This window comes from Pseudorca crassidens, chromosome 17, assembly GCF_039906515.1.
Source record: "Pseudorca crassidens isolate mPseCra1 chromosome 17, mPseCra1.hap1, whole genome shotgun sequence".
Classification (NCBI taxonomy): domain Eukaryota; kingdom Metazoa; phylum Chordata; class Mammalia; order Artiodactyla; family Delphinidae; genus Pseudorca; species Pseudorca crassidens.
Genome location: NC_090312.1, coordinates 74104276 through 74117957, shown reverse-complemented (window position 1 = coordinate 74117957; position 13682 = coordinate 74104276). Strand labels below are relative to the sequence as shown.

The following is a 13682-nucleotide window of genomic DNA, read 5'->3' as shown; positions in this document are numbered from 1 at the left end:
CTTTTTTATAATTTCTATTTATTGAGATTCTGATTTTGTTCATACAACGTTTTCCTGATTTCCTTTAGTTCTTTCCCCATGGTTTGCTTTAGCTCATTGAGCATTTAAGACAGTTGATTTAACATCTTTGATTAGCAATTCCAATGTGTGGGCTTCCTCAGGATGGTTTTTGTGAAGTTCATTTTTTCATATGTATGGACCATACTTTCCATTTTCTTTGTATGTTTTATAGTTTTTAATTGAGAACTGGACATTGTGAGTATTATGCTGCGGCAACTGGAAATCTAATCTCTCACTCTTCCAGGGCTATTTATTTCTGCTTGTTGTGGGCAGAAGCCATCTGTTTTGTGACTATTTTGTGACCAGACTATTTTTGTCTTTGCATATCTATCTGACTTTGTTTATTCCTTGTTGTGTGTGGTCACTGAAATTCCTGCTACAGTATCTCTGCAGTCAGCCAAAGACCCAACACAGATTTCCCTTATATGTCTGGCTCCAAAGGCTGGGGGGTGGGGAGAGAAGTACCGATTCTTTAAATCTTCTGGTAGATGCTTCTGGGCAAAGCCTCTGCAGCTGAAAGGGCTGAAACCAAGGCAAACGTCTGTGCCTAACCCTCAGGATCTGCCAGACTGACGTCAAGAAGCAACCCCAAATTTCTGGAGGACTAGGTCCCCACTGCCCACCTGGCTTCAGCAAGTCACTAAAGAAACACGGGCCACTCTCCCCACAGGTCGAGGGGCTGAGGAGCGGGGGATGATCACTGGTTTGTGCACACTGCTTAACTGCCGAAGAACAGCAGCCCCTCCCTCATCAAGCACCCCCCTGGCTGTTGTAAGTGTCCAGTCAGGGTCCAGAGTCTTGAAATAGTTAATTCTGCCATTTTTTTTTTTTCCAGTTTAGTGGTTGTTTTGATGGAGGAACCAACCCCTAGAGCTTCCTACCCTGTTATTTTTATTTTTATTTTTTTTTGCGGTACGCGGACCTCTCGCTGCTGCGGCCTCTCCCGTTGCGGAGCACAGGCTCCAGACGCGCAGGCTCAGTGGCCATGGCTCACGGGCCCAGCCGCTCCGCGGCATGTGGGATCTTCCCGGACCGGGGCACGAACCCGTGTCCCCTACATCGGCAGGCGGACTCTCAACCACTGTGCCACCAGGGAAGCCCCCCTACCCTGTTATTTTTGAGCCACACTGTCCCTTTCCTTTAAAAGCTGTTTTGCCTGGTCCCTTCTGGGAGTAGCTGCCCTAAGCCTTCTCTTCCGCTCAACCTGGGTTTGAGAATGGGGACAAGGTGCATGGAAAGGCTTAGCAGTCCAGAAACAACACCTATCAACAGCCTGGTGCGCTAGGTATTTTTCTATGAATTATTTCCTATATATGCATAAACATACAGGTTCTCTTTTATCCCAGACAGTTCACAGCATTTTTTTAACTTAAGAATCCACGAACACCTTTTCAAGTCAGTAAATGGCACTTACATGAGCCATCACTTTTACTAGCCACATATTATCCCACAGTATGAAACGATCATAATTTACTAAATCTTTCTGCTCTTAGGCTGCTCCTAACTTTCATTTTTCTTACCAACAACTCTGTAGTGAACATTCTTATAACTGAGTCTTCGCACACGTCCTGATTCCCTTACAACAAACCCTCAGAAGTAGAACAAGCACATAGGAGCACATTTCAATGGCTTCTAAAACACACGATCAAACTGGAGGATAGGTTTTCTAAAAGAAAATTGGAGAGGTTTCCAGAACTCTCCTAGAATAGCTTCCAAAATATGATCTAAGAAAAGGGAATCAGTAACTATGAATCAAGGATGAAGCATGATGAGATCATGTTAAGATGGAAAATTTTAGTTTCAGGTTTGCTTCACCCCACCCCCAGCCTTCCTCCACACACAGATACACACTGATTCCCTACAATGATTAAAAATAAAATTCCTATACTGAAACAAGCAAGTAGAGGCCACTATTGAGAAGGTATCAAGTTGAATAAGTAGTATCATTTAGGAACAGATAAAAAGAGGATACATGGGGAACTGGGAACAAGAAAGAGTGATCCTGAGAACTTAACTAGTACTTTCATTCAGACAGTTAAATGGCTAAAAGGCTCACCCCCTGACCATATTACATAAAATCTGACCCTATTAACCAATATTCTCAAGAACTCATTTTGTGACATGAGACACACCAGTATTTATTTCACAGCATAAAAGACAACAGATTAAAGTTGTCTTTATTCAAGCCCAGCTTCCACCAGGCTAGGACTATTTAAGTCTCGGGCTTGTTCTAGTTTACATGGTTACCTACATTCCAATCCAGCTTAGAAAGCCGACAGGGCTCAGTGACTTAATCAAGTTACTATTAAGAACTGTTGGCGCTGCTGGTTCTTGTCTAAAATATCACATTACCTCACTCTGTGATCACGAACAAACTAATCAACCCACCAAAACTAAATGAGCATCGTTACTTAATGAACATGGGAATTACTTCCAGTCATCCACTCCTGGCTTCTCTGAGCCAGTACTGAAATGTGGGATAGCAGCAAATTTAGAAGCCATGTTTTTCTCTTGCTTTTCTCCTTCATATCAGAAAGTGGACAGAAAAAAGAAATAGAGGTAATAGGTTAAGGAAACAAAAGGGCTGGAAAATCAACACGTCTTGAGCAGTATCACTCTCAATTCTCCTACAGACCCTCTTCTCTGTCTGTCATCCAAACGGCATGGCAAAGATGTCACCGATATTATTAGACAAAAGAGGTTTTTAACAGAAAAGCCTGTGGATCTTGAGACTTGACCACTACTTGCTTTAACTGTCCACAAGAGGGAGTCCTGCAGTCACTATACCTGCTACCTTAAAACCGTGACAATCATTTAGACGCATTAGCATGAATTACCCTTGGAGACTGTCATAAATTTTTTTTTTAAATTCAGTGCTGTAAGGTGTTAACTCTAGTCTAGGGCAAGGTCATACTGAATGATAACTGAATAAAAAATATTAAGACATTCTTCGTTCTAATCTCCTCTTTAATTTTCCTTAAAAAGAACGGAAGCCATATCAGAAAGCCTACTGTTAATACTGAATAAACACATTTAGCTACATCTAAATTCAAGTTTTCTTGGAAGAATTTTTACATTTAGCATGCATGGATAAATGGAGAAAAAACAGCTAGGTGTTCAGAGCAATGGTCTTTAGTAGAGTAGCTTGTTCTGATACGGAGAAGCAGTACAGCAGGGCAAATAAAGACATCAGCTTTGGAGTTACATATCTGATTTTGAATCCCAGCCCTGCCCCTTTTACTAGTTTTGTGATATTAGGAAAGCAATTTAAGTTATTGAACTGATTGTCAGTTTCCTCACTGTAAAACAGGCCTTACAGAACTGTTGTAAAAATCAAAAGAGATAATACAGCAATATGTCTTTTTGGGCAAAGAATAAACACTAACATTAATGGCTATAGTTGTTACAGGTATCAATTCTTTTAAAACAATATGTATAACTGACATATAACATTGGTTTCATGTTTAAATATGTTTAAGCACATGACTTCATACTATTTATTTTAACAAAGCCAGATTTATTCTTCATGATAGCATAACTTCCTTCTGAAGACCACTGTATACTTTTACATACTGTAGAATTAAATGCACACATTTAAAGATTTCAAAATATGCATACGTCATTACTTTAAAATAAATATATAGACATTCCAAGCTTCACTACAAACCAAAGAAATAAAGGAGCTACTCATAATCTAAAATTAGATCAATGTTAACATGAGAATAAACTAATATTCTATAAACCCTTTTTAAAAGATTACTCTTATTGTTATGGATTAGGCATTTCTTTTCTCCTTCATATTAGAAAGTGGACAGAAAAAAGAAATATAGGTAATAGGTTAAGGAAACAAAAGGGCTGGAAAATCAACACGTCTTGAGCAGTATCACTCCCAACTCTCCTACAGAGACGGGATACGTGACATGTTGGGTCCCTCTTACGCTCAAACGTAGGACTTGAACACAGCTCCTTATCTGTTACATTCCTAATTCCCTTATTAGTGAGCTGAGAAAAAAAGAAGGAAAAGAAAGCACACAAGCCTTACTGTATAACATACAAAATAAAGCTTAAAGTTAAATCTCCAATTTCTCCAATTCTCCAAAGGTCAGGCAGAATTAAACTATCATTAAATTTTATTAAGGTTAAGGTCCAAGCCATATCGGTTCCCTAATTTATGCTATGAAGTTAGAGAAGGTATCTAGGAGATATTCTTTCAATTTGAGACAAAAAAGAAACAAAAATCAGTGGTTTTTCAAATGCAGGCACTTCACAATCTCCTGGAAAACTAGATACATTTAAAAAAATGCATACAGGGGGGCAGAATGCTCGGTTTCCTAATTCGATTCAGCACAGCAGTACTCATCTCTACAGGCACTGCTTGGCAAGGGGACTGTTATAGGAAGGAGGCAGGAACACGCATGATGAACAGACAGGGGAAAAGGACATGAGATTGTTTCCTGTGACTATGAACTATTACAGAAGTGTTGCTGAAACAACCAGATATGACTTCAAGATAAATGAATGACTGGGAACAAACTAAAATTTAATAGAAACTCAAGACAGATATGACCTTAGTCTATAATACCAGAACTATAAGTAGAGGCTGGCACACTCACATCTGAATGAGAGACTAAATGACAGATCATGGACAGCCACCTTAGCAAATCAAACAAATAATGGCTAAAAACAAAAAAAAAATACGCTTGTAAATAGGAAAGTGATGACCAGGCAGTACAGTATGAAAGATAATAAGAAAAACAATGTAACGCAGAAAAAGTCATGGCTGAGGGAAACGCCACGCAACAACTTCTATTCTTAAAGGGAAGAAGCAGTAAAAGCTTCGGAATATAAGAGGACCTGAGTTTGTGTGGGAGTTTACTATACATTAAAGACTAAGATGAACTAAGACAATAAAGTCAGTATGACATAAGCTTTTAAGCTCAAGATAAACGCAGAAACAGATGTTCTTTCTGATCATGTCACTAAGTATGAAACAAGTATCCAAGTCTAACACAGCCCTGTTAGGAAGATAAGAAACAACACAAAACCAAACGCACCTGAGGGTCTAAGGCAGCACTTAATAATTTTGTCTGCTTTCAGAGTGGGTCATTATAATAAAGACAACATGAGACATTTGATTCAACAGAAGGGCAGTAGCCAGCCTGAATTCAGTTTACAGCTAATACAGATCATACTTAGAGAAATACAAATGGGACCGTATTAAGTCCAACTGGTAGAAGATATGCAGTTTTAGTCAATTTGATGCAACAGGAATATATTCAATCTCTACAATGAGCCAGAGGCTGCCAGAAACCAGGAACAAAAAGATGAGTAAGGCTAAAAGCCTTTTCGGCTACAATGTAAATATCCTGAAAGGTTCCCTAGTATGGGGTGGAATAAAGTGCTAAAATGAATAAAAAGGCTCAAGATAATGGGCAAAACACATTTACATAGAATGGAACATTACCATGTGTCGGGAGTAAAAGAAAACGGAAAACTGCGTTTGTGTGGACATGAAAAAACATTCTCCTGGTATTACATCTTGTCCAACATTGGCAGAGAGACCATGGCTTCCAGTCTGGATGACGTCAATGAGCTTTGGTGAATTCCATGAAAATTTCAAGCTGGCAGCTTCCCTTACTACTTAATAACCACGCCAGAACCTTGCAAAGGAAGGTATCAGTGCACATGTGGAGCAGAATTATAATAATGCTTTTATGTTTAAAGATATTAGAATTTGTTACTATATAAGCTAAAAAGAATGTGTAACTAAAAGAATAATTTACTAAATTTAGGGGCATCAAATGTACAGCAAACAAGAGATGAATTCTGACACAAAGTCAATATGGAATCCATTTCATTAAGCCCAACTAATTTAAAAGTCAAAATATCATATTTCAAGAGACCAGGTGTATGGCCAATTGGACATAGAAAAATATCTGTAGGAAAATTTGGGGCTCGTAATCCACCCTACGGAAAGCTGGTTACTGAAGCCAACATACTCGAAAGGAGGAAACTCACAGGAGGGAGGTTCCTGGTTCTCTCTCCACAGAGAGCAGAGTGAAAGCAGAACTTAAGAAAGCCCGCGGAAGGGGAGCTGTCACGCTAAGGAGAGACGGTCGGGAGCCACGGGGCCGCGTCAGGGAGACCCAGCTCTGGGGCACTTTTCAGTCCACACCACCCAGCCAGCAGCCTAACATCTCTGCCACTCTCTAATCGATCAGCTCCTCTCTCCCCAGCTTTCTTCTCTACCCCCCATTACCTCTTTCTCCCAATTTGGTAGTGTATATATTGCTCATCATTATCAGGTGCCTCAATCCTCGAATTTTCACAACATAAGGTCAGGAGACTAAATAGGTTAAAATTAGTTGAATGCGGGACATCAAGAATCAGTTTATTAAATGTTGGAGGACCAGAAATCTGGACCTCGGTGGGAGTAGTTCCTAGATAGGGCAGGTCTGGAAAGGTTAGGGATCTTCTAAAAATGGGATGAAAGCTGAAGTTTTTCAGTAGGTATCAAAGAAGTATTAACGTTAACACTGAAGTTTAAATATTTGTCAGAAACTAATCATCTGCCTATTGAGAAAGTGGACCGATCCTTAAAAAAAAAAAAGTTATATAAAATGATCACATGCTTAGAAGAGCTAGCTGCATTATCTGCTAGTAATCCGATAGCCCTAAACACCATTACAAGATTCCATGTACAGCTCTGGGGGACAGACAAGGGACAAGGAGGTTAAGTAAGAAGCACCAATCTTAATTTTTTGTTATCTAAACAAATAATTAGTGATTAGCATACTGTGAATACTCATGGACTGTCATGACACCTTTTAAGTAGTATAACCAGAAACTGCTTTCTATTCAATAAGCAATTTCACATCTCCTTTTGGGCTGAATAAAAATTTCTGACTTAACATGAGCATCTGAAAATTTCAGCAGTATCTTTAATGAGCTAAGATCTTCCAAATTTCTTAATAAACACAACCCATCGTATAATTCCCACTGATATGCATGTTCTATCTAAATTGCAAAATGGAACACTCCCCAGAGAAGAAAATATTAGTTTGAAAAAACAATGTTCCGAGGAATGTTTCTGATCATCCTAAAATAATGTCAACAATGACTTCCTTACATGAAAAATCCCTTTCTCAAACTCAAACTATGTAAATATGTATGATATATATTATCTTTTGTACCATAACATAGGTAATAAGAACACAAACAAAGGTAAAAGAATGCTTCATAGGGTTTCCCTGGTGGCGCAGTGGTTGGGAGTCCGCCTGCCGATGCAGGGGACACGGGTTCGTGCTCCGGTCCGGGAAGATCCCACATGCCGCGGAGCGGCTGGGCCCGTGAGCCATGGCCGCTGAGCCTGCGCGTCTGAAGCCTGTGCTCCGCAACGGGAGAGGCCGCAACAGGGAGAGGCCCGTGTACCGCAAAAAAAAAAAAAAAAAAAAAAAGAAGGCTTCATAACATCTCTTCAGTGAGAGATGATATCTGGGAAAATTTGTTTTCTTGCCCCATAGAACCAAGATAATAACACCTGATAAATTCACAAAGTAGTTAGCATGAACAGTCCACTTAAAGCAGCAGAGACCAAAAAACAAACGAACAAACAAAAACCCCCAAACAACAAAACCTAGTTAAGAATGAAAGCTTCTGTGTGACGACTTAAAAATTAGAGTAGAATTTCTTGATTAAAGCAGAATCTGTGACGAATTGCCAGGCTAACCCTGGCTGCAGACTTACACCAGGTCTTCTGCAAACACTTCCTGGCAACGAGGATTCATGATCTTCCAAATCCCCCCACCCTCTGTAACCATGAATACAGGTTAGTTTCAAAACGTCTTCCCAAAGTTTGAATTCTCCCATTTCTTTATAAACAACCACAGACCTGGTCCAATACCAGTTAACAAATCTGCACTCCGACTATAAACCCATGATTTTTAATAAATGCATAATTTAATTACCATACTTTAAAAACTTTTTGTTTAGAGATCATTTTGAAATACAAATAAAAAATGCAAAAAGCTGCAAAACTAAATAGTACAGGGAATAGCCTTTATCACTACCCTTTACTCAGATTTGCCATTGTTAACATTTTATCCACCTGCTTTACCATTTGTACTGTGTGTGTGTGTGTGTGTGTGTGTGTGTACGTGTGTACGTGTGTGTGGTGTGTACCTGATTCTTTTTCTGAACATCTGAGGGTAGGTTATAAACATTCTGGTCTTTTACCCTCAAATACTTCAGTGAATAACACCACAAGCTAATACATGTTCCTATTATAAATAAGGCCAATGTGAATGTCTTCACACATACATTGACATTTGTGTAAGATTATTCCCTTTGCATATATGTCTCGTGCTGAAATCAAAGAGAAAAAAAAATGTTTACGACTCTTGATGCATCGTGACGAACTGCCTTCTAAAAAGTTTGTAATAACGCAAACTTCTATCACTAGCACCTTAGCTGATCGTTTGCTTAACTTTCTAAATTTGATAGGAATTTGTTTAGTAGTGAAGTTGAACACTGTTTCTGTATTTAATGTACTCATGTGTTCAGCTAATTTTCTTCTTTCGCCTCTTTATACCCTTTTAGAAAGACTCACAGTCAGAACTTGCTGCATGATAATGCCCATGGCAAATCCTATTGTGAAGATCCAATTCTAGGCCTCACGAGAACGAGAATAAGGATTTATGACAAAAGATAATCCAAACCACAAAAACTCAGGGCAGAAAAAACCGCAATATTTACATAATAAAATTATTATTGAGGTCTCACTTGCTAACTTTGGAGCCTGTAATTGTTCTCTAACTGGATAAACAGCTAGAGGAGAATGCACCTTGGGATGGTAAACCCAAACACTGTTTATAATAAACCGTATATATAAAAGGATCTTTCAAAAAAAGCTCAATATTGCAGTGTAGATGTCTAATTTCTAGGCAAATTTAATAAAGACAATTATGTTCAACGTGGAGAAAATCTCAATCCAGAAACAAGTTAAAACTATTCCAGCACCTAAACACACATCAGCAGCACCTCACAAATAGAACGCATGGAAGAAACACAAAATTACAGACAAGCAGTAGTTATAATGTACTAATGGTATAATATATGTTTCTAACCTGTTGATATGCATTTTCTCCTGTATTTTAAACTCTCTCTTTAAAAAGACCCTGCCCTGGGAGGACAGATTACAAGACAGAATCCTAAAAGTAAGGACAACGGTTAAGAGACCACCAGAATAACCCCAGACTGTGGTAACAGAGGTCCGAATCAAGCAGGATAGGAGATAAGGAGGACAGAAAGGAGAGGAGAATGACAGCTATTTTCGGTTACTAAATACATGGGACTGAATGCAGACTGGCTGTAAGCAATGAAAGAACTGAGAGAGACAAGAATTTTACAACAGGGAAAGTTAACAGTGAGTTTAAGGTAAAACCGAAGAGATGCACAGAAGGCGTGGGGTGAGGAGCCGTACACAGAGAAAATTCTAGCTTCAATGAATTTAAAACACCTATCCAGAATTTTGTATTCAGAACATTCTAGAAACTATTTTAACTTCAGCATGCAAATATTTATGTCACTGTGAAAAATAAAATCCTATTTTTAATTGTATACAAAGGAGAGGGCACATTACTGAAGCCCTACTGCTCGGGCCCTCGAGGGATTACGCCCACCCCGCAGCGCTGGCCAGGTCCGCGGGACACGGCTGAAGGCGGCACTCGGCAGGCTTCAGCCACAGCTCGGGCATGCGCTCACCCCCTGATTAGATCACATTTCACAAAATACGCTCGATGAAAATTTTTTCTTTTCAGAATTCTGAGCTGTGTGATAAACAGAACCTACGACACGAGTAGGAAAGAATGACTCATTTTTCTCTATTTAAAAAACCCCTCCAAATTACGTTATCATTTTGGCTTAGAGAGATACTCTTGTTTTATAATAACTACAGGGTCAGTTCCACAGTGACAATTTCCAGCTACAGCCTAGAGTCTTAGGACATCTGTCACGATGGGGTCGTGAAGAGAAGAATCTGCATACCTAGAAGCCGAGTGGCCGCTGCTGTCCTGAGACACCAGACCACAGAGGCTCCACATTAGGATGCAAGTGCAGATCCCCAAGCCCGAGACTGCTGCACACTGCTTTCAACCATTTCTTGCCACTAGGCTTCATTTTGCACCCAATCTGAGCACCTTTATCTCTTAGAAGGAATATTTTATCAGTTTACCTTTACTGCCATCATTGATACCTTTGCTTGTACTTTTCTCATTTTGTCCTTAAGATTTTACACCATTTGCTCCTGGTTTCATAATGATTTAGAAGACAAACATCCTATTTGAATTCCATGAGAGAGTACCTCCAACAATTTGGTCATTTCCAACTTCCCTCCCCCACAGAAATGTCCCATTATGTCTCCTATTTAAGACTTCCAGCATCTTATAACAATTATAATTTTCAAATCCTCTCTTTCACTAAAATGCAGTAGAAGACAAGGGGTAACCTAGAGACTCCCAATGCAACTGTGCTTTTCTTTAGGTCAATATTGAGACTTAACCATTTTACTGATATCCTTACTCAGAGCCAATCTTTGTATATTACAATATTTACAAACAATTTTATTTAAACTTTTCAGTGAGTAATATGTTCACATGAATCAAAATTCAAAAGGGTGTAAAACAAACAGCTTCTTTCTCTCTCACGTCCTCAGGCCGCCCAGTTTCCCTCCTGGAGGCAACCCATGTTACTAAGGTCTAATGCGTTGTTACAGAAAAAAACGACATATTGGAATCACTCTCGCTTCCTTCCCCAGACAAACCCACTAATCCTGGAGTATTATTCTTTTATGCTGTTGGTATTCCTTTTGCTAATATTTTTTCCAAAGATTTTTTTATAGACATTTACACTTAGAGTATTACATTTGCCTCTTGAAAGTTATATTTGCTCTATAAAAATAGCTCTGAATGACTTCTTTTTGTGTAATCTGAAAGAATTTAAAGTGCTGTGAAACTAATTATCAGTCTCTTAAAGACACTGAATAATTTGCCTGTAAAATCTCTGGACCTCATGCTTTTAGGGGTAACTCTTGTGTAGCTTTCTCCAACATGTTGACCCCAGAACTCTTCCACACTCTTAAAATTATTCACTGCCCCAAAGAGCTTTAGTTTATGTGCATTGTATCTACGGATATTTTCCATAATAGAAATTAAAACAAAAATTCAAAATACTTATTTATCATTTCATTCAGAAACAACATAATAGGACTTCTGGTTTCTGGATCTGCATATAAGGAGCTTAGAAGTTGCCATTCTGTCCTAACAACATATAAAAAGCTGAACAGACTGCAAAATCAACAACTGTTCTAGGATCCACTGAAGACGTGAGGACACAGGGCAACTCACTGCCCCAAGACTGGAGAGACAGGCAAAGAGAGACAACTTACTGGCACAGAGACTCACAAATGGAAACCTCCTTGGGAACCGGTGCCGGGGCAGAGAAACCTGAACTATAATCGATGAACTTTTGGAGGCTTTTCTGAGAGTTAAAAACTCCAGGGAAATCCAGTCATGGGGTGGGAGGGGGGAGCAGAATTTTGTGAGATTTACCTCCAGGAGCTTGACCAGGTTAATCCCACAGTAAATGTCTGTCAGAACTCACACAAGAAGAAGGTGCCAACCTGAAAAGGCCCATCTCTATTAAAGAAATTGAATCAATAATCAGCAACCTTCCAAAACAGAAAACATCAGGCCTAGAGGGGTTCACTGGTGAGTTCTTTAAGGAAGAAATTATACCAATCCTCTAAAATCTCTTTCAGAGGCTAGAAGCACAGGTAACACTTCCTAGCTCACTCTAACCAGACATTATAAAAAAAAAGAAAACTACAGACCATTCTCTCTCATGCATATAAATGCAGAAATTCTCAATAAAATATTGGCAAACCAAATCCAAAAGAGTCTCCTTCCTCCGAAGAAGATTAACACTTACTTCTAAGCAGGTGGCTTAGAGGCACTAAAATCACAGACCACCTTAATCTAATCATTATTTGCGAGAGTTTAAAGCTGGGATTTTTTTCTAATATAAAGCACTTTGGGTCTCTGACTGAAGCATAGAGAGTTTACCAGGACAATTCCCCAACCTTGGTGAACTACAAACACCTGTTTTTGTTTTTCTGGCCTCAAGTGTCCAACAAAAGCTCTGCTCAGCTTGTCACCCACTTTTCCCAGCATCAGCAGATGCCACTAAGGGGAAAAGTAGCCTGAAATGCCTGCCTCGTCCTTGCCTCAACAGCACTCTGATACACTCCAATACACGTCTTTTCTACTGTGTCTAGTTTTTCTAATTTTTTCAATTGTATTGTTAATCCAAATAATTCATCCAACATGACCAAAAGAGGAACTCCTCCAAAAACAGATTTAATACGGTTACTATTTAAGGGTTTTAGAAGTCCTGTTTTTTCCCTTTTTCTCCCATTATGCGCCAGAACCAAACAATATTTGTTTTCGAAATACGCATTCTACCAAACATCTTTCAGGGGTACGTGTGTTTTTAAATAAATCCAAGGGATATATACCTTGTTAACTATGAGATACCTTTATATAATGTCACCTGCACAAAAACATTTTATCTAGAGTCGTGAAGACAAAACATTTAGAATAAAACAACTTTTTGAACATATAGTTTTTAAAAAGAAAAAAATGTACCAAAGTAATTTCACATTTAAATAAGAAAGAAGAAAAACCATACCAGCTTTCATATTTTGATACTTTCCAATTCTCCTTGCCTCTAAACATTTACAAGTATTATTTAGAAATAAAGTGTCATTTATCATGACCCAGTATTTTAAAAACATTTTAAACATAATATGTTTTTCCTTGGATTCGCTTTCCCTTGGAAAATTACATAATTTTATGAAGATCTTTTACTGGAAGTCTGAGAGAAATACTGTATCTGCTAACACTTACCGTGAAAAATACGAAAATCAATATATGGATGAGAACCTCTCCTTTCTGATTCAAATCCTGCTCGACTCCTTACGCGTACATCTCCTGGACAGAATCAGGAATAAAACATAAGTTTAGAAGGCTGCCGTTCAGGAAGAAGCTCCCACATGCAATAAAGGTCTATGTGGGATCAAACCCATAACTCAGGCTACTAATGATATAAATGGAATAAGTAGTTAAGAGCTGATTTATTTGAAAGGTTTTACAAATTTTTGGCACTAAGTTATAAGGCTAGATGAGGTTTTTTTTTTAACCTACCCCTCTAATAATTATAATCTCTATTTTAGAGTCACCTTCTGAAAGATGAGTCATGTATATGATAATCCAACCTCATATCTTATTACTCACATGGAGTTAAAAAAAATCCTCAGCACAAAACTTTAAAAAGCCACAATGAGAAGCAAATATTTATTAAGTGTCTACTCTGTGCCTAACACTATACTATAAGGGATATAAAGAAACAGAAAATATATGACCTATTCTCAAGCAGCTTATAATTTTTTACATGTACAGAAAATTAAAATGTTAAAGATTTTGCCTGAAATGTTTAATTTGGTCAATCTTCTTTTTTCTCATTGACAGTGGGTATAGTCAAGGTCTTTAGTTGGGTCTTAAACTTTG

At 38.5% G+C, this 13682-nt stretch overlaps 1 protein-coding gene across 3 annotated transcripts in view; it reads right to left on the bottom strand.

Moving 5' to 3' along the window:
- The window catches only part of PDE7A (phosphodiesterase 7A), a 114889-nt gene that overhangs the window by 30370 nt on the left and 70837 nt on the right, over positions 1–13682 (bottom strand). For all 3 annotated transcript variants that reach the window (XM_067712203.1, XM_067712205.1, XM_067712204.1), the window contains one exon: positions 13023–13106. In XM_067712203.1, coding sequence (XP_067568304.1) covers positions 13023–13106 — 84 coding nt within the window. The remainder of the gene's footprint in view (positions 1–13022; positions 13107–13682) is intronic.